Raw genomic sequence first — 25,024 nt, 5'->3', positions numbered from 1 at the left:
GTTCCCACATTTGCTGAGCACTTGTTGGCTGCTTTTCCTTCACTCTGCGGTCCAACTCATCCCAAACCATCTCAATTGGGTTGAGGTCGGGGGATTGTGGAGGCCAGGTCATCTGATGCAGCACTCCATCACTCTCCTTCTTGGTCAAATAGCCCTTACACAGCCTGGAGGTGTGTTGGGTCATTGTCCTGTTGAAAAACAAATGATAGTCCCACTAAGCCCAAACCAGATGGGATGGCGTATCGCTGCAGAATGCTGTGGTAGCCATGCTGGTTAAGTGTGCCTTGAATTCTAAATAGATCACTGACAGTGTCACCAGCAAAGCACCCCCACACCATAACACCTCCTCCTCCATGCTTTACGGTGGGAAATACACATGTGGAGATCATCCGTTCACCCACACCGCGTCTCACAAAGACACGGCGGTTTGAACCAAAAATCTCAAATTTGGACTACAGACCAAAGGACAAATTTTCCACCAGTCTAATGTCCATTGCTCGTGTTTCTTGGCCCAAGCAGGTCTCTTCTTCTTATTGGTGTCCTTTAGTAGTGGTTTCCTGATGTTGAGATGTGTCTGTTACTTGAACTCTGTGAAACCTTTGGGCTGCAATTTTTGAGGCTGGTAAGTCTAATGAACTTATCCTCTGCAGCAGAGGTAACTCTGGGTCTTCCATTCCTGTGGCGGTCCTCGTGAGAGCCAGTTTCATCATAGCACTTGATGGTTTTTGCGACTGCACTTTAAGAAACGTTCGAAGTTCTTGAAATGTTCCATATTGACTGACCTTCATGGTCTTGAAGTAATGATGGACTGTCGTTTCTCTTTGCTTATTTGAGCTGTTCTTGCCATAATATGGACTTGGTATTTTACCAAATAGGGCGATCTTCTGTGTGCAAAGCTGTCATCAAGGCAAAGGGTGGCTATTTGAAGAATCTCAAATAGAAAATATATATTTTGATTTGTTTAACACTTTTTTGGTTACTACATGATTCCATATGTGTTATTTCATAGTTTTGATGTCTTCAATATTATTCTACAATGTAAAAAAATAAAAAAATAAAGAAAAACCGTTGAATGAGTAGGTGTCAGCTTTTGACTGGTAGTGTATGTCAGATTTTTTTCTTGCCTCACAGTACATTCGGAAAAGCTCTTTTAATACATCCAAGTCATCTACATCATCATCAACATCAAAAGTATTGAATACCTTGATTGCATCATCTCCGGCTACGTGCAGGAATGTGGCACATTTCACTTTTTTTTCGGATTTCTCTGCGATGCCAGTGGCGATGATATAAAGGTTGAATTTCTGGATCCACACCCTCCAATTTTGTCCTTGGTTCAAGTGCAAGTACAGATGATCACATGTAGTAATTAGTAACAGCGCCATCCTCAGGCCACTCCAGGTAAGTACATGTACATTCATGACACCGTTGAACTATCTCGTCGATAAAAACAGGACGAAATGACATCACACCTAAAAAAAAAAAAAAAAAACTTTTCGCAAAAAACAACAATAATAAATTGGCGACAGCCTGTATGCCCTCTGACCTCTGTTTTAATGTCTAAGTTAGCCCGCGAAAGCCAGCATTGATAGAATGCAATAATTGACTAATATTTGCCATATTCTAATAATTGTCATGTGAAACGTTCACTCCCGTAGATCTGAAATAATTGGATGGCGAAACTTGGCATCCAGCCAACCAGAAAAGCCAGGCGAAATAGTAGCCAGGCATTCTTGAAAGTCAGGACAATTCTTGTCCTGCAAAGAAACATTATGTTTGTATAGTTGAAAACATTTATATTGCAAGATGTAGGCATTTAGAATGAAATGTGGCGCTTTATAGTTACGAGGTGACATCATGTTCCCCTCTTACCTTCAAAATGATTTTTGCAATCATCATTTATTAGAAAAACACAGTTTCCATCATCATTTGTTGCAATAAAGAAAGTTTGACAGAAGACAAATCCACTCCTGTCGAATGGATAAAAATGTTGTCAATCTTTAGAAAAATTATTCTGTATGCATAGTAGAAGTAGTTTTCACATACAAACGTTATATGTCTGAACTCAGAATCAAATACAGTGCTATGAAAAAGTATTTGCCCCCTTTCTAATTTTCTCTACTTTTGCATATTTGTGATACTGAATGTTATCAGATCTTCAACCAAAACCTAATATTAGATAAAGGGAACATAAGTGAACAAATAACACAACAATTACATATTTATTTCATAAACAAAGTTATGCAACACCCAACTCCCCTGTGTGAAAAAGTAATTGCCCCCTTACACTCAATAACTGGTTGTGCCACCTTTAGCTGCAATGACTCCAACCAAATGCTTCCTGTAGTTGTTGATCAGTCTCTCACATCCCTATGGACGAATTTTGGCCCACTCTTCCATGCAGAACTGCTTTAACTCAGTGACGTGTGGGTTTTCAAGCATGAACTGCTCGTTTCAAGTCCTGCCACAACATCTCAATTGGGATTAGGTCTGGACTTTGACTAGGCCATTCCAAAACTTCCAATTAGTTGCTTTTTAGCCATTTTCATGTATACTTGATTGTGTGTTTTGGATCATTGTCTTCCTGCATGACCCAGCTGCGCTTCAGCTTCAGCTCACAGACGGATGGGTCTGACATTCTAACTAACTAACTGCGCCTATCTGCTTTTCATTCAATGCAGATCAGGCTGGGGAGTCGCTCAAGATTGTCTTCGAAATTGGGCGTCTGTCCATGTCCTTGGGATGTCTTGAAATGCCTTCAAAACCGCTATTACCATCAAGTAGGATTGGGTTTTGATAGGTTGTTGTGGACAGGGGTGGTAGATGGATGTAATCCCATGACTCCAGATCCAAAGGTTGCATGTTCAATCCCGGTGGTAGATCCCAGTGATAATCCCATGGACTCTGCATCCGAAGTTTGTTTGATCCATTTTTTTTTTAACCCTATAAAACCTTAACCCTTACCTTAGCCTTAACTTCGAAATTTGACAACTTCCAAATGTTGTCAACTTCCGAATTTGCGTTTGGAGCAATTTCCAAATTGTACGTTTGGACAAATGTGGATAAACGTCAGAATCTGAAGTCAAAATGGTAAAACGGTGCGATCATGTTGAGTTGAGAAGTGTTTTAGCTCCGCCTCGCCTCTGCTGGCTGCTGTATAAAGTCTTGCCGGGTGTGCGTGTAGACAGTGATAATGCCATCCAGGGCGGCGCGCAGGCAGGCAGGGGACCCGACGGTGTGACGTGGCCAGGAGTTTATCTATAGACTAAGAACCAAACCAGCGATTTGGAACTTTAAAAGAGTTGTTATGAATGCAGTTGGACTGGCGAGGGTGACTTCAAGAGACGTCTTCACAGAAAGAAGTTATGCGCACACAGCCAGCTGTTGGAAATATACATTGAGCAATAAGGTAATTTTGAATGTCATGTGAATAGGCTAAAATTCAGTTTATTTTTGTGAATTTAATACAATTTGATGTATTTTTGACACGTGTATTGATAGCCTAGCCTACACTTCTATACACACGTTTTTTTTTTCTGACCTAAAAATAGGAATTGCTTGCAAAATGTTGTCATTTAGATAGCCCTGAAATGACCAGATATGAATAATATGCCTATCATTTTAGAGAAAAGACTAAACGTAGTGCATCGTGAATTGAGATGAAACTATAATGCCAGTTTACTGAACACTGGTTTCCATTAACATTATTGAAATTTGACAGTGGGTTTATTTTAAATGGGCATCCGCCTAACGTTTTTTCTTCAACGTCGTTCTGTGCGTTAGGTTGTCACTGTCCCGCCCGAGACGATGTTTCTTTTTGCGCTCTGCCTGAGCCTCGGGACGTTGGTGTCGTCCGGTGTCAGTTTGGAGTTCCGTTATCACGACACGGTGGAGGTGGAGAGATACCTGCGAGACGTTAACAACACCTTTCAGTTCACCCACCTGCACAGTATTGGCAAATCTGTCGAAGGTAAGAAGTCAGACCCCTCATATGTTGTCTTGAAATGTAAGATTGGAAATTGAAATTCATTCTTTGATATGCCTAGATTTTGTCACAGGTGGACATTTTCAAATTTGATAAGAACGTTTGAAAGTGTATGGGGCACTTTGTAGGCAGGGCAAAACCGTTTTGGTGATTTCTGGTATATCATCAAAATAAATCAATAACATAACTTTTGGGGAATCATTCAGCAGTTTGACCAGATTAAGTACAATACCATTGGAAAGTAATGTTGAAAGTTCACATTTTAGGAATATAAATTAAGTTGAAAATAATGCTGTCGTTGCTTCCTGTTGACAAGACCATATTGATAAATAGCCCAATGTCAAAACACAGTTTTAAAGTGTCCAAATCATTAACCAATATGCAGAAACTGTTAGTGCATTTGATCTTAAAGTTTTCAGTATATCACTATCTACACATGCATGTGCAACAATAGTAATCATGTTACTTGCATATGTTTTTAAATGGGCACCTTTATAAACTGCACATGCAACAAACACCCTGTTGTTTTGTCGTGTCAATAATCACTACTTGATTGGGGGGGGGGGGGGGGGGGGGGGGGGGGAATATGCACTGCTGAAACTACCACAACTCAAACCACATGAAAACGGGATATATTTTTACATCACTGGTTAGAGGACAACCTGCAGAACAGTCGGCTACATTTAGGAATGTTGCATTTTGATACATAAAGAGAAACGCAACACTGTTTTGTCAATCACTCCTATGGAAGATCAAGTTGAAAACTAACAGCTCAAAAAACACATGAAATCTGGGAGTAATGTGTACATCACTGGTTAGAGGACAATTTGTAGAAGACAGCTAGCTACAAGTGTTGGTATTTGATTCAAGTGGGTCGCCAACGCGGTAAGTGTAACGCAACACTTTTTTTTTGTTAATCACTTCCATCGATATCACGCTGAAATCAATAGAACGGGGGGAAAACGTTTGGGGTGTAGCGCTGTTTAAACTAACACTATTCAAAGGCCACATGGAAACTTCAACCTGGTCTCAGAGCATTTCTTATTATTCTGTACGTAAATCCGAGGACTTGTTACATTTAATACGGTATGGTATTAATTTGTGGATGTCCATCACCCATTTCGTATGATATGTTACGAATTACAATTTGTGTTATATGTTACGAATTTCGCAAAACGTATAATATGTTACGAATATATCCAAATCGTTCAATATGTTACGAATTTGAAAAATGTATGATATGTTACGAATTCTAGCTAGGGGGCCTAACGTTAGCTAGGCTAGGGGTTAGGGTTAAGGTTAGGTTAAAGGGTTAGGGTTACAGGAAGGGTTAGCTAACATGATACACTATATATATATACAGCAGTATGTGGACTCCCCTTCAAATTAGTGGATTCTATTTCAGCTACACCTGTTGCTGACAGATGTATAAAATCGAGCACACAGCCATGCAATCTCCATAGACAAACATTGGCAGTAGAATGGCCTTACTGAAGAGCTCAGTGACTTTCAACGTGGCACCGTCGTAGGATGCCACGTTTGTGAAATTCAGTCAGTTTGTGAAATTTCTGCCCTGCTAGAGCTGCCACCGGTCAACTCTAAGTGCTGTTATTGTGAAGTGGAAACGTCTAGGAGCAACAACGGCTCAGCCGTGAAGTGGTAGGCCACACAAGCTCACAGAACGGGACCACCGAGTGCTGAACCGCGTAGCGGGTAAAACTCGCCTGTCCTCGGTTGCAACACTCACTACCGAGTTCCAAACTGCCTCTGGAAGCAACGTCAGCACAAGAACTGTTCGTCGGGAGCTTCATGAAATGGTTTCCATGGCCGAGCAGCCACACACAAGCCAAAGATCACAATGCCAAGCAGTGGTGTAACTCTGGAGCAGTGGAAACATGTTCTTTGGAGTGATTAATCACGCGTCACCATCTGGCAGTCCGACAGACAAATCTGGGTTTGACGGATGCCAGGAGAACGCCACCTGCCCCAATGCATAGTGACAAATGTAAAATTTGGTGGAGGAGGAATAATGTTCTAGGGCTGTTTGTCATGGTTCGGGCTAGGCCCCTTAGTTCCAGTGAAGGGAAATCTTAACGCTACAGCATACAATGACAAAGCGAGGTCCGTACAGAAATGGTTTGTTGAGATAGGTGGGGAAGAACTTGACTGGCCTGCACAGAGCCCTGACCTCAACCCCATCGAACACCTTTGGGATGAATTGGAACGCCGACTGCCAGCCAGCGCCTAATCGCCCAACATCAGTGCCCGACCTCACTAATGCTCTTGTGGCTGAATGGAAGCAAATAAAAAATAATAATAATAATTTGTCATATGCGCCGAATACTGACTAAATAAACCAAAGTAAAAAATACAAACGTAACATAATAAAATAACAATAACCAGGCTATTTTATACAGGGTGTACCGAGTCAATGTTCGGGGGTACAGGTTAGTCCAGGTAATTGAGGTAATATGTACAGTACCAGTCAAATGTTTGGACACACCTACTCATTCAAGGGTTTTTCTTTATTTTTGTAGAATAATAGTGAAGACATAAAAACTATGAAATAACACATGGAATCATGTAGTAACCAAAAAAAGTGTTAAACAAATCAAAATACACTGCTCAAAAAAATAAAGGGAACACTTAAACAACACAATGTAACTCCAAGTCAATCACACTTCTGTGAAATCAAACTGTCCACTCAGGAAGCAACACTGATTGACAATAAATTTCACATGCTGTTGTGCAAATGGAATAGACAACAGGTGGAAATTATAGGCAATTAGCAAGACACCCCCAATAAAGGACTGGTTTTGCAGGTGGTGACCACAGACCACTTCTCAGTTCCTATGCTTTCTGGCTGATGTTTTGGTCACTTTTGAATGCTGGCGGTGCTTTCACTCTAGTGGTAGCATGAGACGGAGTCTACAACCCACACAAGTGGCTCAGGTAGTGCAGCTCATCCAGGATGGCACATCAATGCGAGCTGTGGCAAGAAGGTTTGCTGTGTCTGTCAGCGTAGTGTCCAGAGCATGGAGGCGCTACCAGGAGACGTGGAGGATGCCGTAGGAGGGCAACAACCCAGCAGCAGGACTGCTACCTCCGCCTTTGTGCAAGGAGGAGCAGGAGGAGCACTGCCAGAGCCCTGCAAAATGACCTCCAGCAGGCCACAAATGTGCATGTGTCTGCTCAAACGGTCAGAAACAGACTCCATGAGGGTGGTATGAGGGCCCAACGTCCACAGGTGGGGGTTGTGCTTACAGCCCAACACTGTGCAGGACGTTTGGCATTTGCCAGAGAACACCAAGATTGGCTAATTCGCCACTGGCGCCCTGTGCTCTTCACAGATGAAAGCAGGTTCACACTGAGCACGTGACAGACGTGACAGAGTCTGGAGACGCCGTGGAGAACGTTCTGCTGCTTGCAACATCCTCCAGCATGACCGGTTTGGCGGTGGGTCAGTCATGGTGTGGGGTGGCATGTCTTTGGGGGGGGGCCGCACAGCCCTCCATGTGCTCGCCAGAGGTAGCCTGACTGCCATTAGGTACCGAGATGAGATCCTCAGACCCCTTGTGAGACCTCATGCTGGTGCGGTTGGCCCTGGGTTCCTCCTAATGCAAGACAATGCTAGACCTCATGTGGCTGGAGTGTGTCAGTTCCTGCAAGAGGAAGGCATTGATGCTATGGACTGGCCCGCCCATTCCCCAGACCTGAATCCAATTGAGCACATCTGGGACATCATGTCTCGCTCCATCCACCAACGCCACGTTGCACCACAGACTGTCCAGGAGTTGGCGGATGCTTTAGTCCAGGTCTGGGAGGAGATCCCTCAGGAGACCATCCGCCACCTCATCAGGAGCATGCCCAGGCGTTGTAGGGAGGTCATACAGGCACGTGGAGGCCACACACACTACTGAGCCTCATTTTGACTTGTTTTAAGGACATTACATCAAAGTTGGATCAGCCTGTAGTGTGGTTTTCCACTTTAATTTTGAGGGTGACTCCAAATCCAGACCTCCATGGGTTGATAAATTTGATTTCCATTGATAATTTTTGTGTGATTTTGTTGTCAGCACATTCAACTATGTAAAGAAAAAAGTATTTAATAAGATTATTTCATTCATTCAGATCTATGATGTGTTATTTTAGTGTTCCCTTTATTTTTTTGAGCAGTGTATATTTGAGATTCTTCAAATAGCCACCCTTTGCCTTGATGACAGCTTTGCACACTCTTGGGGAATAGTGAGAGATGTATGTAAGAGGTCCATAGGCTGTGATGGATTCAGTCTTCCCCTCTCATAAGAGGACTCTTTGTAAACAGGGTCCCTGCCTGCCTGCCAGCGATTGCAGCTGGCAATTTAAAGGCTCATGTGAAGACTAGCCAAAACAGACTGTTAATATATCATCCTGATCACTGCTCCCAGCGTCCCACCAGCCCTACCTAGTCCTCCTACTCCCCAGCCTCTCTCCGGTCCTACCCAGTCCTCCTACTCCCAGCCTCCCTCCGGTCCTACCTAGTCCTCCTACTCCCCAGCCTCTCTCCGGTCCTACCTAGTCCTCCTACTCCCCAGCCTCCCTCCGGTCCTACCTAGTCCTCCTACTCCCAGCCTCCCTCCGGTCCTACCTAGTCCTCCTACTCCCCATCCTCTCTCCGGTCCTACCTAGTCCTCCTACTCCCAGCCTCCCTCCGGTCCTACCTAGTCCTCCTACTCCCCAGCCTCTCTCCGGTCCTACCTAGTCCTCCTACTCCCAGCCTCTCTCCGGTCCTACCTAGTCCTCCTACTCCCCAGCCTCCCTCCGGTCCTACCTAGTCCTCCTACTCCCCGGTCTCCCTCCGGTCCTAACTAGTCCTCCTACTCCCCAGCATCCCACCTGCCCTACCTAGTCCTCCTACTCCCAGCCTCTCTCCGGTCCTACCTAGTCCTCCTACTCCCAGCCTCCCATGCTCCCTCCGGTCCTACCTTGTCCTCCTACTCCCAGCCTCCCATGCTCCCTCCGGTCCTACCTAGTCCTCCTACTCCCCAGCCTCCCTCCGGTCCTACCTAGTCCTCCTACTCCCAGCCTCCCTCCGGTCCTACCTAGTCCTCCTACTCCCCAGCCTCCCTCCGGTCCTACCTAGTCCTCCTACTCCCCAGCCTCCCATGCTCCCTCCGGTCCTACCTAGTCCTCCTACTCCCCAGCCTCCCTCCGGTAATACCTAGTCCTCCTACTCCCCAGCCTCCCTCCGGTCCTACCTAGTCCTCCTACTCCCCAGCCTCCCTCCGGTCCTACCTAGTCCTCCTACTCCCAGCCTCCCATGCTCCCTCCGGTCCTACCTAGTCCTCCTACTCCCATGTTGTGGATTTCAAAGAACAAGCCGCTCAGAATGCAGGGTTTAACCATCAGCCTGGATGGATGCTTTCTGCACCCCAGAGAGTATAGAACAGAGGCAGCTCAATGGTCATCATGTCATGTCTGCAGTGTTGGCGCCAGGAATTCTTCACTGGGGTAGCTGTGGGGCAGCTTGGTCATTACACAAGGGTGCTTGCAACTCGCGGTTACGGCCGTGAGTTGAGACAGTAGCAGAAAGATGTGGACCTCGACCACCACAGTAGTGTATGTAGGCTGTGCTGGCTTGCTTGAGCAGTCGGAGCTCCTTCCTGACAACAGGATGTTGAGAGAAAGAAATGTGTCGACTCATCGCTATATAAACTGAGTATACAAAACATTAGGAACACCTGCTCTTTCTATGACAGACTATCCAGGTGAAACCTATGATCCCTTATTGATGTCGCCTGTTAAATTCACCACAGGTTAAAGATGGATTTTTAAGCAATGAGACAATTGAGACATGGATTGCGTGCGTGCCATTCAGAGGGTGAATGGGGAAAATATTTAACTGCCTTTGACCGGGGTATGGTAGTAGGTGCCAGGCGCACCAGTTTGTGTCAAGAGCTGCAAAGCTGCTGGGTTTTTCACGCTCAACAGTTTCCCGTGTGTATCAAGAATGGGCCACCACCCAAAGGACATCCAGGCAACTTGACACAAGTGTGGGAAGCATTGGAGTCAACATGGACCAGCATCCCTGCGGAACGCTTGACGCCTTGTAGAGTCCATGCCCTGACGAATTGAGGCTGTTCTGAGTGCAAAATGATGGGGGTAAGCAACTCGATATTAGGAAGATGTTCTTAATGTTTTGTACACTCAGCGTATGTTGAACATCGAAAACATGTAATTTCTTTCTTGGGGGTGCTAGGCCTATTCTAGAAGGGTCATGATACCTCCTAGTGCTGCCACCTATAGGTCATATCTGGTATTACAGGACCCTATAGGTAATCATCATGGCCAGAGCTAGGGAGTGTTCCAGACCAGGAGAAACTCCGGGCCCTTCTAATGTGAGAACCCAACCGACGGCCCATCCAGTCCCTTGGGTGTTAGTACCACTGTACATGGATACAGCCAAGCTCCGGAGGAATGTAATGCACCGCACCTCAATGCACTGGAGACACTTCCTGTGAGACTCAAATGGCACCCTATTCCCTTTTTGTAGTGCACTACTTTTGACCTGAGCCCTGTGTGCACTACATAGGGAATAGGGTGCCATTTGGTACATAGGCTTCATCTAACAGAAGCCTTATACAGCTGGGCTGGACCACAATGATTTCTGATGAAGACCTGTTTGGCTGCTGTCTGATGAAGACCTGTTTGGCTGCTGGCTGATGAAGACCTGTTTGGCTGCTGTCTGATGAAGACCTGCTTGGCTGAACAGCGTTGTAGTATGTGACCTGCTTTAATATAAAATGCTGATCTGCTCCTACCTGTCTTTTTTGTAAATCTTTTTTTTTGTTTTTTGTAGATAGTTTACTAACGTTTATCTGCCTCATGCTGGCTGCGTTTTGTATTGTTTTTGGGGTTGTACCACCACACACCCCCGGCCCCTCCTCCCCCCGGCCCCTCCTCCCCCCGGCCCCTCCTGCTGGTCTACTATCACCACACACCCCTGGTTCTGGAGGGGCGGGCTGGGTTGATACCACACACCCCTGGTTCTGGAGGCTGGGTTGATACCACACCCCTGGTTCTGGAGGCTGGGTTGATACCACACACCCCTGGTTCTGGAGGCTGGGTTGATACCACACACCCCTGTTTCTGGAGGCTGGGTTGATACCACACACCCCTGGTTCTGGACGGGCCGGCTGGGTTGATACCACACCCCTGGTTCTGGAGGCTGGGTTGATACCACACCCCTGGTTCTGGAGGCTGGGTTGATACCACACACCCCTGGTTCTGGAGGCTGGGTTGATACCACACACCCCTGGTTCTGGACGGGCCGGCTGGGTTGATACCACACCCCTGGTTCTGGAGGCTGGGTTGATACCACACACCCCTGGTTCTGGAGGCTGGGTTGATACCACACACCCCTGGTTCTGGAGGCTGGGTTGATACCACACACCCCTGGTTCTGGAGGCTGGGTTGATACCACACACCCCTGGTTCTGGAGGCTGGGTTGATACCACACACCCCTGGTTCTGGAGGCTGGGTTGATACCACACACCCCTGGTTCTGGAGGCTGGGTTGATACCACACACCCCTGGTTCTGGAGGCTGGGTTGATACCACACACCCCTGGTTCTGGAGGCTGGGTTGATACCACACACCCCTGGTTCTGGAGGCTGGGTTGATACCACACACCCCTGGTTCTGGAGGCTGGGTTGATACCACACCCCCCTGGTTCTGGAGGCTGGGTTGATACCACACACCCCTGGTTCTGGAGGCTGGGTTGATACCACACACCCCTGGTTCTGGAGGCTGGGTTGATACCACACCCCTGGTTCTGTGATGTGGCTGAGTGTAGTTTTACCACATGTGGGTTATTACAGTACATCCAGAGCATTGGGAAAGGATTCAGACCCCTTGACTTTTTCCACATTTTGTTACGTTACAGCCTTATTCTAAAATGGATTACATCGTTTTTTCCCCCCTCATCAATCTACACACAATATCCCATAACAACGAAGCAAAAACTGGTTTTTAGACATTTTTTGCATCATTCCCTCGATCCGAACTAGTCTCCCAGTCCCTGCCTCTGGCTGGGCCACTCAAGGACATCATATACTTGTCCCGAAGCCACTCCTGCATTGTCTTGGCTGTGTGTTTAGGGTCGTTGTCCTGTTGGAAGGTGAACCTTTGCCCCAGTCTGAGGTCCTGAGCACTCTGGAGCAGGTTTTCATCAAGGATCTCTCTGTACTTTGCTCCTTTCATCTTTCCCTCGATCCTGACTAGTCTCCCAGTCCCTGCCGCTGAAAAACATCCCCACAGCATGATGCTGCCACCACCATGCTTCACTGTAGAGATGGTGCCAGGTTTCCTCCAGATGTGACGCTTGGCATTCAGGCCAAAGAGTTCAATCTTGGTTTCATCAGACCAGAGAATTTTGTTTCTCATGGTCAGAGTCCTTTAGGTGCCTTTTGGCAAACTCCAAGCGGGCTGTCATGTGCCTTTTACTGAGGAGTGGCTTCCGTCTGGCCACTCTACCAAAAATGTCTGATTGGTGGAGTGCTGCAGAGATGGTTGTCCTTCTGGAAGGTTCTCCCATCTCCACAGAGGAACTCTGGAGCTCTGTCAGAGTGACCATTGGGTTCCTGGTCACCTCCCTGACCAAGGCCCTTCTCCCCCGATTTCTCTTGGTGTTTCCAAACTTCCATTTAAGAATGATGGAGGCCACTGTGTTCTTGAGGACCTTCAATGCTGCAGACATTTTGGTACCCTTCCCCAGATCTGTGCCTTGACACAATCCTGTTTTCGGACCTCATGGCTTGGTTTTTGCTCTGACATGCACTGTCAACTGTGGGACCATTTATATAGACAGGTGTGTGTGCCTTTCCAAATCATGTCCAATCAATTAAATGTACAACTTCATTGGAGTCCACCTGTCGTATAAATATTTCAAGGATGATCAATGGAAACAGGATTCACCTGAGCTCAATTGTGAGTCTCATAGCAAAGGGTCTGAATACTTATGTAAATAAGGTGTTACAAAAAATTATCTATAAACCTGTTTTCGTTTTGTCATTATGGGGTATTGTGCGTAGATTGATGAGGATAATTGATTACTTAATCAATTTTAGAATAAGGCTGTAACGTAACAAAATGTGGAAAAAGGGAAGAGGTCTGAATACGTTCCGAATGCACTGTATCTCCTGATCCATCACTGGAGGTCTGGGAGTGCCCCCCCTCTACCTCTCACTCCCTCCTGCTACCTACCTACGTCCCTCTCCCTCCCCCTGCATCCCACTTCCCAAATTTTAGTTTTTATGGCGCAAAGTTGACGGTCAGATATTTTTGCCGTAGCGATACAGGAGGAATCAGGAGATATTCCTCCCTGTTGGTGTTGTAGATACAGGAGGAATCAGGAGATATTCCTCCCTGTTGGTGTTGTAGATACAGGAGGAATCAGGAGATATTCCTCCCTGTTGGAGTTGTAGATACAGGAGGAATCAGAAGATATTCCTCCCTGTTGGTGTTGTAGATACAGGAGGAATCAAGAGATATTCCTCCCTGTTGGTGTTGTAGATACAGGAGGAATCCGAAGATATTCCTCCCTGTTGGTGTTGTAGATACAGGAGGAATCAGGAGATATTCCTCCCTGTTGGTGTTGTAGATACAGGAGGAATCAGGAGATATTCCTCCCTGTTGGAGTTGTAGATACAGGAGGAATCAGAAGATATTCCTCCCTGTTGGTGTTGTAGATACAGGAGGAATCAAGAGATATTCCTCCCTGTTGGTGTTGTAGATACAGGAGGAATCCGAAGATATTCCTCCCTGTTGGTGTTGTAGATACAGGAGGAATCAGGAGATATTCCTCCCTGTTGGTGTTGTAGATACAGGAGGAATCAGAAGATATTCCTCCCTGTTGGTGTTGTAGATACAGGAGGAATCCGAAGATATTCCTCCCTGTTGGTGTTGTAGATACAGGAGGAATCAGAAGATATTCCTCCCTGTTGGTGTTGTAGATACAGGAGGAATCAGGAGATATTCCTCCCTGTTGGTGTTGTAGATACAGGAGGAATCAGGAGATATTCCTCCCTGTTGGAGTTGTAGATACAGGAGGAATCAGGAGATATTCCTCCCTGTTGGAGTTGTAGATACAGGAGGAATCAGGAGATATTCCTCCCTGTTGGAGTTGTAGATACAGGAGGAATCAGGAGATATTCCTCCCTGTTGGTGTTGTAGATACAGGAGGAATCAGAAGATATTCCTCCCTGTTGGTGTTGGAATCAGGAGGCAGCATCAGAGAGACCTGACACTTTCCTCTATTTTGTAACATACAGTATGGGGCCTCGTCCCAAATGGCACCCTATTCCCTACGGGCCCTGGTCAAAAGTAGTGCACTATATAGGGAACAGGGTACCATTTGGGACGCAGCCTCAGTTGGGCCTCAGACACAACAGTTTGATAGGGATCTTGGCTGGGGTTCAGTACCATGACGCAGGCTGCGGCCGAACAGCGTAGTCTCACTCTCTCTCTCTCTCTCTCTCTCTCTCTCTCTCTCTCTCTCTCTCTCTCTCTCTCTCTCTCTCTCTCTCTCTCTCTCTCTCTCTCTCTCTCTCTCTCTCTCTCTCTCTCTCTCTCTCTCTCTCTCTCTCTCTCTCTCTCTCTCTCTCTCTCTCTCTCTCACAGTCAGTCATGTGGCTCACAGATCGCTGCAGCTGCAGCCGGCAGCATGAACACAGAGCGGTCTCTTGTTACTTTAAAACAATGAAGGTGATTTTTTAAAAAGCCACAGTCAACGTGAATTGATTAAATGTAGCTTCTCCTCGGTTTTGACAGCCTAAATGGGGTCACAGCCGTCTTATCTTACCTTTTATCCTTATTGTAACAAAAAACGAAGAACCTCCTGCGTTTTTATGTTGTTGTAGGAGGCCCTGGCCAGGATACTGAGGGTACTCTAGGCGCAGTACATCTTACAGAGTGTGGCTTTAAAGAGAGAACCCCCCCAGTGGTGACGACATCCTCCTCTGCAACCCCTCTCAAAAACCCAGAAGTATTTTTCCACGACAACAGATCACATTGTCGTGACTACTGTTCCATTTTTGTTACAAGATGTAAATTATTTAGCAGGGCTCACAGAGACCGTGTGAGAGGGTTGTTTATTCAGCTAGCATTGTCCTGCAAGGCCGGATGTTTATTTATTTCTTTATTTCACCTTTATTTAACCAGGTAAGCCAGTTGAGAACAAGTTCTCATTTACAACTGCGACCTGGCCAAGATAAAGCAAAGCAGTGCGATAAAAAACAACAACACAGAGTTACATATGGGGTAAAAAATATAATAATAATAAAAAAATACAGTGTGTGCAAATGTAGCAAGTTATGGAGGTAAGGCAATAAATAGGCTATAGTGCAAAATAATTACAATTAGTATTAACACTGGAATGATAGATGTGCAAGAGATGATGTGCAAATAGAGATACTGGGGTGCAAATTAGCAAAATAAATAACAATATGGGGATGAGGTAGTTGGGTGGGCTAATTTCAGATGGGCTGTGTACAGGTGCAGTGATCGGTAAGGTGCTCTGACAACTGATGCTTAAAGTTAGTGAGGGAGATAAGAGTCTCCAGCTTCAGAGATTTTTGCAATTCGATCCAGTCATTGGCAGCAGAGAACTGGAAGGAATGGCGGCCAAAGGAGGTGTTGGCTTTGGGGATGACCAGTGAGATATACCTGCTGGAGCGCAGACTACGGGTGGGTGTTGTTATGGTGACCAGTGAGCTAAGATAAGGCGGGGATTTGCCTAGCAGTGATTTATAGATGGCCTGGAGCCAGTGGGTTTGACGACGAACATGTAGTGAGGACCAGCCAACAAGAGCGTACAGGTCACAGTGGTGGGTAGTGTATGGGGCTTTGGAGACAAAACGGATGGCACTGTGATAGACTACATCCAATTTGCTGAGTAGAGTGTTGGAGGCTATTTTGTAAATGACATCGCCGAAGTCAAGGATCGGTAGGATAGTCAGTTTTACGAGGGCATGTTTGGCAGCATGAGTGAAGGAGGCTTTGTTTGCAAAATAGGAAGCCGATTCTAGATTTAACTTTGGATTGGAGATTCTTAATGTGAGTCTGGAAGGAGAGTTTACAGTCTAACCAGACACCTAGGTATTTGTAGTTGTCCACATACTCTAGGTCAGACCCGTCAAGAGTAGTGATTCTAGTCGGGTGGGCGGGTGCCAGCAGCGTTCGATTGAAGAGCATGCATTTAGTTTTACTAGTGTTTAAGAGCAGTTGGAGGCTACTGAAGGAGTGTTGTATGGCATTGAAGCTCGTTTGGAGGTTTGTTAACACAGTGTCCAATGAAGGGCCAGATGTATACAAAATGGTGTCGTCTGCGTAGAGGTGGATCTGAGAGTCACCAGCAGCAAGAGTGACATCATTGATATACACAGAGAAAAAAGTTGGCCCAAGAATTGAACCCTGTGGCACCCCCATAGAGACTGCAATAGGTCCAGACAACAGGCCCTCCGATTTGACACATTGAACTCTATCTGAGAAGTAGTTGGTGAACCAGGCGACGCAGTCATTTGAGAAACCAAGGATATTTAGTCTGCCAATAAGAATGCGGTGGTTGACAGAGTCGAAAGCCTTGGCCAGGTCGATGAAGACTGCTGCACAGTACTGTCTATTATCGATTGCGGTTATAATATCGTTTAGGACCTTGAGCGTGGCTGAAGTGCACCCATGACCAGCTCGGAAACCGGATTGCATAGCGGAGAAGGTACGGTGGGATTCGAAATGGTCGGTGATCTGTTTGTCAACTTGGCTTTCAAATACTTTCGAAAGGCAGGGCAGGATGGATATAGGTCTGTAACAGTTTGGATCTAGAGTGTCACCCCCTTTGAAGAGGGGGATGACCGCGGCAGCTTTCCAATCTCTGGGGATCTCAGACGTTACGAAAGAGAGGTTGAACAGGCTAGTAATAGGGGTTGCGACAATTTTGGCGGCTAGTTTTAGAAAGAAAGGGTCCAGATGGTTCCAGGGTGTGAGAGATATTTATTCAGCTAGCATTGTCCTGCAAGGCGGTTGGTTCCAGGGTGTGAGAGATATTTATTCAGCTAGCATTGTCCTGCAAGGCGGTTGGTTCCAGGGTGTGAGAGATATTTATTCAGCTAGCATTGTCCTGCAAGGCGGTTGGTTCCAGGGTGTGAGAGATATTTATTCAGCTAGCATTGTCCTGCAAGGCCGGATGGTTCCAGAGTGTGAGAGAGAAAATAAATTAGACAACCTAAGATTACGATTATCCTACCAACGGGACATTAAAAAACTGTAACATCTTGTGTTTCACCGAGTTGTGGCTGAACGTCGACATGGATAACATACAGCTGGCGGGATATACGCTACATCGGCAGGATAGATCGGCTGACTCCAGTTAGACAAGGGGTGGCGGTCTGTGTATATTTGTAAACAACAGCTGGTAGATAAAATCTAATACTAAGGAAGTCTCGAGGATTTGCTCGCCTGAGGTAGGGTGTGAGAGTTGTTTATTCAGCTAGCATTGTCCTGCGAGGCGGATGGTTCCAGGGTGTGAAAGGAAAAGGACTGTGTGTATGTGTTCTCTCATCATCTCTGATTTGAAAGTGAAATTAGATCTAGTCAGGTCCTTGCTGCTTGTCTGCCTGTCTGGCTGTCTGCCTGTCTGTCTATCTCAGACTCAATCGGAGAGAGAATAGGGAAGGAGGGATGTACAGTGCTTCACCGCTATAGACTAAACTAGAACGATCACTGTTGGGAATGATTGATGTGACACATGGGAGATGATGGAGGTGGAATCAGAGGCAGTAGAGAGAAAGAGGTGGTGCAGACTGCCCCTGGATTTACACTTCACTGTATCACTGTGTCTCTGCTCTGTGATTCACCGTGTTGTTGTCTTGTGTTGGGAGATTGAAACATCTCCTTGTCACCCTCCCTGGGTTGCCTTGCCAGTTGGTGGCATTTCCGTGGAGGCTCTGTCTGTCTGTCTGTCTGTGTGCTTTGCTTTGCATGGCTGGACACAAAGCTGGCATTGAGGCACCCGCCTCCTCTTCTAGGTCTCTCTCTCTCTCTCTTTTCTCTTCCTCCTCTTCCAGGTCTCTCTCTCTCTCTCTCTCTCTCTCTCTCTCTCTCTCTCTCTCTCTCTCTCTCTCTCTCTCTCTCTCTCTCTCGTGTTTCAGTCTGATGAGATTCAGATGCAAATTGAGACTCTCAACACAATGTCTCAACCTCTGGAGCAGGAACTGGGGCTGTGTAACAAATGGCACCCCTTTTCCCTATATAGTGCACTACTTTTGACCAGGGCCCATAGGACTCTGGTTAAATGTAGTGCTCTATGTAGGGAATAGGGGTGCCATTTGGGACGTAGCCTAGGTTATTACCGTAGGAGGCAGCAGCAGCAAGTCAACTAACTCTGTCCCTGTTCCCTTTTGTTCCTGGGAAGACAGACCAGACCAGACCAGACGTCTGACTATAGAACCCGTTGACGGCATCTGTCTGTGCTCAACCACTCACTTCAGTTGATTAGAACCTGGGATGAACTTGTTTTAGATCGGAGCCGTACGGATCCTTGAGGCCTTAATGCTCAGCCATTCACTTCAGTTGATTAGAACCTGGGATGAACTTTTTTAGATCGGAGCCGTACGGATCCTTGAGGCCTTAATGCTCAGCCACTCACTTCAGTTGATTAGAACCTGGGATGAACTTTTTTAGATCGGAGCCGTACGGATCCTTGAGGCCTTTAATGGTTTAAAGTAAAGCAGGTGAGGAGAGGACAGAGAAGTCCTACAACACTGTGAAGATGACTCCAAAATAGCACCCTATTTTCCTGCCCTATATAGTGCTCTACTACTTTTTGACCAGATCCCTATGAGGAATAGAGTGACGTTTGGGATGCAGGCTAAGACAATACCCTCCAATGTAAAGCTTCTTCAGCCAGCCATTTGAATACAGTCACCCTTTGCTGGTATCCTAGAGTGTGAATGGTACAGATGTAGGGTCTTAATTTGAGCCAGTTTGCGACAGCAGGAAAATAATCCTGCGGCAACAGGAAATGTGGATTATAATTAATGGACATTTTTGTAGGGGTTGATTAAAAAAAAATCGTTATGGCAAATCAAGTCTGAAACTTCAAAGTGGAAATTACGAACTGTAGAAGCCTTTTTAAAACTCAAATACACTACAAGTTTGCATTTCCTGCATTGCAGGAAAATTGTCAGCAACAAGAGTGATCAAATTAAGATCCTACATCTGAAGTGTGTGTCTTGCACCTGTGGAGAGGTATTTAAGCAGTACCGTTAAGCACTAGGCAGTATATTTAAGTAGTGTGTTTAGGCAGTATATTTAAGTAGTGTGTTTAGGCAGTATATTTAAGGAGTGTGTTTAGGCAGTATATTTAAGGAGTGTGTTTAGGCAGTATATTTAAGTAGTGTGTTTAGGCAGTATATTTAAGTAGTGTGTTTAGGCAGTATATTTAAGTAGTGTGTTTAGGCAGTATATTTAAGTAGTGTGTTTAGGCAGTATATTTAAGTAGTGTGTTTAGGCAGTATATTTAAGTAGTGTGTTTAGGCAGTATATTTAAGTAGTGTGTTTAGGCAGTATATTTAAGTAGTGTGTTTAGGCAGTATATTTAAGTAGTGTGTTTTGGCAGTATATTTAAGTAGTGTGTTTAGGCAGTCTGTGTAGACTCTGGTCCTGGACGAGACAGATGTTTTATTTACTGCAGTGTCTATAAATTGTTCAAAACACACAGCCTCTTTCCCTCTATATTACTATAGAATCTTCACCAATACCTTACTATACGTCATTCCCAAACATTCTATGAATGTATGAAAACGTTAAAATGACCCTAAGTGCTCGCTTGTCAGAAAATGTAAAAAAAAAAAAAAGGTAATTCAATTGTTGCCAGCAAGCACAGTTACAGTCAACAACGCTCTGGATGTCATTCTTCCTCGGAGTGTATACGAACAGATTTTTTTTAAATACGATTTCATGTTGCTAAAACGCTGTCAGTTCCACCTTAAGTAGCTTGTTTAGCAGGACCGTATATTTAGGCCTTCCTGTCTATCTGCCCGGCTCCCTGCCTGCAGTAAATCTCTGGCAGATTGTGAGGTCATCATGTTCCGTGGCCTGTCGCCCGTCTTGGGCCGGCCCGTTAATTTAACCTCCCTCCTAATCTCCTGGTGACCCGTGCCGCTCGAGGTGAGAGACTCTTGGCTAATTACTGTTTAATCTAGTACACCACCTGCCTCGTCCCGCTCCTCCGCTGACCCCCTCCCCTCTCTGATCATTCCTCTACAGCCCCTCCTGGTCCTCTACTTGCCCCGCTACACTCTTGCCCCTCCCTGGCCTGCTCCCCTGCTGCCCCCTCCTACCTTACCCCTCCATCCCTCCCGTACCTCTTTGTCATGTAGACAATTTTATTTTTTATTTTTTTTGTCTTTAAGCCCCTGGACAGACACAGCTGTGCTGAGATGACAGGCTTCTATGTACAACACTTCAGAAATAATTGGTCAGAAGTTGAAGTGGTCGTGGGGGTGGGTGGGTGGGTGTGCTTGCGTGCAAGTGTGTGATTGTGCTTGTGTGTGATTGTGTGGAGCAATTGGTTCTATATAGACTTGTCTTAGAGTCATAAGACAGTAAACAAACCCACTAGTTGTTGTGATGAAAGGGAACAGAGATCCTATCCTGTAGTCTGCTACACTAGTTGTTGTGATGAAAGGGAACAGAGATCCTATCCTGCGGCCAGAACCAGCTAGTCATGAGGATTACTCACTGCTGCTTGACATACTGGCCGCGGAGCAGGTTCAGACTTGCTGTGTGGTAGAGCTTTGACAATACTGGAACACAGGAAGTCTCTCTCATACAGGACAGGGGGTGCATTCCAGTCTCTACTACCTCCTGAAGTGTACACTCGTTCATTACTTCCCACAAATGTAAAAGCATTGGATTGGTCGAGCTGGGCTAGAGGGAGTTTTTCATTCTCTTTCCAATCAGTGAAGGGAAGTGAACAAGTGAACACTAGGAGAGGTTATTGGGACGCACCCGGGGAGGAGAGGAGGCTGGGAAGAGCGGGAGAGTGGGGGAGAGGAGGAAATGAGAGGAGAGGGGGCTGAGAGGAGAGGGGGCTGGGAGGAGAGGAGAGGAGAGGGGGCTGGGAGGAGAGGAGAGGGGGCTGGGAGAGGAGGAGAGTGAGGGGAGGAGGAAAGGAGAGACTGGGAGAGGAGCAGGGGCTGGGAGGAGGAAAGGAGAGGAGAGGGGGCTGGGAGGAGAAGAGAGGGGGCTGGGAGGAGAGGAGGAAGAGAGGAGAGGGGGCAGGGAGCTGACGTTGGGTTGCCAGGTGCCAGTCCAAGCAATCTAAACACTATTTGAATAATGTTCTGTTCTGCTCTAGGGGCTGGTGGAAAGAACAGACAGGCAGGCAGGCTGGCTGGCATACTAACACACTGTGCCGCACAAGGTTTAATTTGATTTGTAAATATCTCGGAGATACCTTTTGTATAACGTTGGTGTTGTTTGTTGGCAGGGAGAGACCTCTGGGTGCTCATTCTGGGAAAGAATCCGGCTGAGCACCAGATGGGAATTCCGGAATTCAAATATGTTGGGAATATGCATGGAAATGAGGTAAGCTCATCATGGAAACACACACACACACACACACACACACACACACACTCAAACGAACACACACACACACACACACACACTCAAACGAACACACACTCAAACGAACACACACACACACACAATCAAACAAACACAAAATATTTGGCGTAGTAGCATTAAGTCATTTTACAAATGTGTTTCTAGTCAGCTGTCCAAGCCAGGTCCAAGCCATCTTCACCATTCCTGTTCACTAAAGCCCCCCCCACAGAGAGAAGAGAGGAGATGGAGATGGTACTAGTCAGTGGATTCCTCAATCAAATGAATGTAGACAAAGGGCCTCCCTCCCGTATCAAACAAAAGCAACTCAGCCTTGCATGTCCTCAGCTTTCCTTTGGCCTTGCTAAATGTGGAAGCAGGGGTGGGCTGCTGCGGACACACACACACACACACACACACACACGCACACGCACACGCACACACACACACACAGTGTGATGATGGTTGTATGGAGAGGGATGGATGGATGGAGAGATGTCCTGAAATAGAGATATGTTTCATCCTCATGTCTGGAGGGACATTGTGTGGGTCTGTGTGTGTGTGGGTCTGTGTGTGTGCACGTGAGTGTGTGTGTGTCGCCAGTGTGTGTCGCCAGTGTGTGTGTTTGTGCGTGCCTATGTGTGGTGTGTGTCCGCCCTTCAGTCCGTGGCCTGTGGGAAAGCACAAAGAGTTGTAGATGCTGAGGGCCCTGGGGACTGGAGGGCCACAGAGGAGGAGCAGCTGACTGTGACCCTGGGGCCACTCTACTCTCGGACCGGAAAATCTGATGAGGTTGAGAATATTCCGGCCGACGCACAGCAGAGACGCACGCACAGAGAGCGCGAGAATGCAGAGAGAGAGAGAGAGGGCGCGAGAATGGGAGAGGGAACGAGAATGGGGGGGCGAGAGAGAGGGCGCAGAGAGAGAGAGAGAATGCAGAGAGAGAGAGAGAGAGGGCGCAAGAATGGGAACGAGAGAGAGAATGGTGGAGAGAGACAGAGCGCAGAGAGACAGGGAGCGAGAGAGAGAGGGGAGTATTAGCCAGATCAGATGTAATGTTATGGCAGTTTAACCTCCAGCATTCCTGTACTAGACAAACACTTCCATACTTCAGTGCTTTATTAGTAATAAGATAGACAAGTACGTATTATACTCATGTTTTAAAAAACGAAAACGTGTTCATAATTTACTTCATTGTCCCCATAGGAAAAATTTGTTTGCGGTCAATTATGTACGTTAACCTTTTACTGCAGTGGGCTAAATCAGGGTCACACGGAGTGATTCTTGGTACCACTAGCTGTTTTTATGTTTCATAAAAATATAAAAAAATTACGTCGAAATCTGTTGTTTCAATTTCAAACTGTTTTGTTATATTTCAGTCTTCTCTGATGTATATAAAGTGTAATATTGGGATGCAAACTCAAAATTCAATACATTTCAACTCTATATCTGACATGGTACAGGTGTATACTTTTGAAACAAAAGTATACACCTCACACACATGGTTATGAAAAGAAGACACCTGCACCAGGTCAGATATAGAGTTGAAATGTATTGAATTTTGAGTTTGCATCCCAATATTAGACTTTATACACATCAGAGAAGACTGAAATATAACAAAACAGTTTGAAATAGAAACAACAGATTGACGTTTAAATTTTTTTTTTAATGAAACATATTAATAACATTCTTGGTAGTCTAGAGGGCAATTTGGCCATTTGACTGCAGGAAAGGGTTTTAAAAGGTGTGTACATGTTTGATGTTTGTCAGCTTGAAAGGCTGACAAACAGGATGTGTTTTTCACCAGCCCCTAAATCAGGATAGACCAACCGTTTTATAACTCTGTTGCACCATCCTTTTAGTTCCACTGTGAACGCCCAGTCAGTAGCTTCCTTTTTAGAACGGTGGTGGCCGATCTCAACCGCAAAGGGACAATATGGGTGGATGCTTTTGATTCAGCCCAGCAGTAACACACCTGATTTCAGATTATTGGTTTATCGTAGTCTTTAATTAAAGGGCTACTTCGGGATTTTGGCAATAAGGCCCATTATCTACTTCCCCAGAGTCAGATGAACTCGTGGATACCATTTTTATGTCTCTGTGTGCAGTTTGAAGGAAGTTGCTAACTAGCGCTAGTGCAATTGCTAACGAGCGTTAGCGCAATGAATGGTAAACGCTAGTTAGCATTTGCTTGCAAAACTACCTCTAACTTCCTTAATACTGGACACAGAGACACACAAATGGTATTGACGAGTTCATCTGACTCTGGGAAAGTAGACAAATGTCCTCATTGCTAAAATGCCGAAGTAGCCCTTTTAAGACTGATTAGTTCAATCAGGTCAGGTGTGTTACTGCTTGTTTGGGACAAAAGCCTGCACCCACACCACTACACCTGCAGATAGAAATGGTCGACCTCTACTTTAGACAGTGAGACGGAATTGACTTGTGAGAATAAGGAGGGTGTTGACTTGTGACAATATGGAGGGTGTTGACTTGTGACAATACGGAGGGTGTTGACTTGTGACAATACGGAGGGTGTTGACTTGTGACAATATGGAGGGTGTTGACTTGTGACAATATGGAGGGTGTTGACTTGTGACAATATGGAGGGTGTTGACTTGTGACAACATGGAGGGTGTTGACTTGTGACAATATGGAGGGTGTTGACTTGTGACAATATGGAGGGTGTTGACTTGTGACAACATGGAGGGTGTTGACTTGTGAGAAAATGGAGGGTGTTGACTTGTGAGAAAATGGAGGGTGTTGACTTGCAATCAGTGGTAATAAGACTGATTGTAAACAGACGTGACTCTGAGGAGTCTGCTGCTAGAAGACTGAGAGGCCCTAAGACAGCTAGTGGTACCAGAAGACTGAGAGGCCCTAAGACAGCTAGTGGTACCAGAAGACTGAGAGGCCCTAAGACAGCTAGTGGTACCAGAAGACTGAGAGGCCCTAAGACAGCTAGTGGTACCAGAAGACTGAGAGGCCCTAAGACAGCTAGTGGTACTAGAAGACTGTGAGGCCCTAAGACAGCTAGTGGTACCAGAAGACTGAGAGGCCCTAAGACAGCTAGTGGTACTAGAAGACTGTGAGGCCCTAAGACAGCTAGTGGTACTAGAAGACTGAGAGGCCCTAAGACAGCTAGTGGTACTAGAAGACTGAGAGGCCCTAAGACAGCTAGTGGTACCAGAAGACTGAGAGGCCCTAAGACAGCTAGTGGTACCAGAAGACTGAGAGGCCCTAAGACAGCTAGTGGTACCAGAAGACTGAGAGGCCCTAAGACAGCTAGTGGTACCAGAAGACTGAGAGGCCCTAAGACAGCTAGTGGTACCAGAAGACTGAGAGGCCCTAAGACAGCTAGTGGTACCAGAAGACTGAGAGGCCCTAAGACAGCTAG

At 46.1% G+C, this 25,024-nt stretch overlaps 1 protein-coding gene across 1 annotated transcript in view; it reads left to right on the top strand.

Moving 5' to 3' along the window:
- Positions 1–3,807: 3,807 nt before the first annotated feature.
- LOC311117527 (carboxypeptidase M-like) overlaps positions 3,808–25,024 on the top strand; it is a gene marked incomplete at both ends in the record, with an annotated part of 78,777 nt that continues 57,560 nt past the window's right edge. Inside the window, 2 exons of the mRNA XM_084192448.1 lie at positions 3,808–3,970; positions 21,512–21,609. Of these exons, the coding sequence (XP_084048574.1) occupies positions 3,808–3,970; positions 21,512–21,609 (261 nt within the window). The remainder of the gene's footprint in view (positions 3,971–21,511; positions 21,610–25,024) is intronic.

This window comes from Coregonus lavaretus (assembly GCF_964263955.1).
Source record: "Coregonus lavaretus genome assembly, contig: HAP1_SCAFFOLD_175, whole genome shotgun sequence".
Lineage (NCBI taxonomy): Eukaryota > Metazoa > Chordata > Actinopteri > Salmoniformes > Salmonidae > Coregonus > Coregonus lavaretus.
Note: the sequence above shows the minus strand (reverse complement) of the source record. Positions and strands in the feature narration are given on the sequence as shown.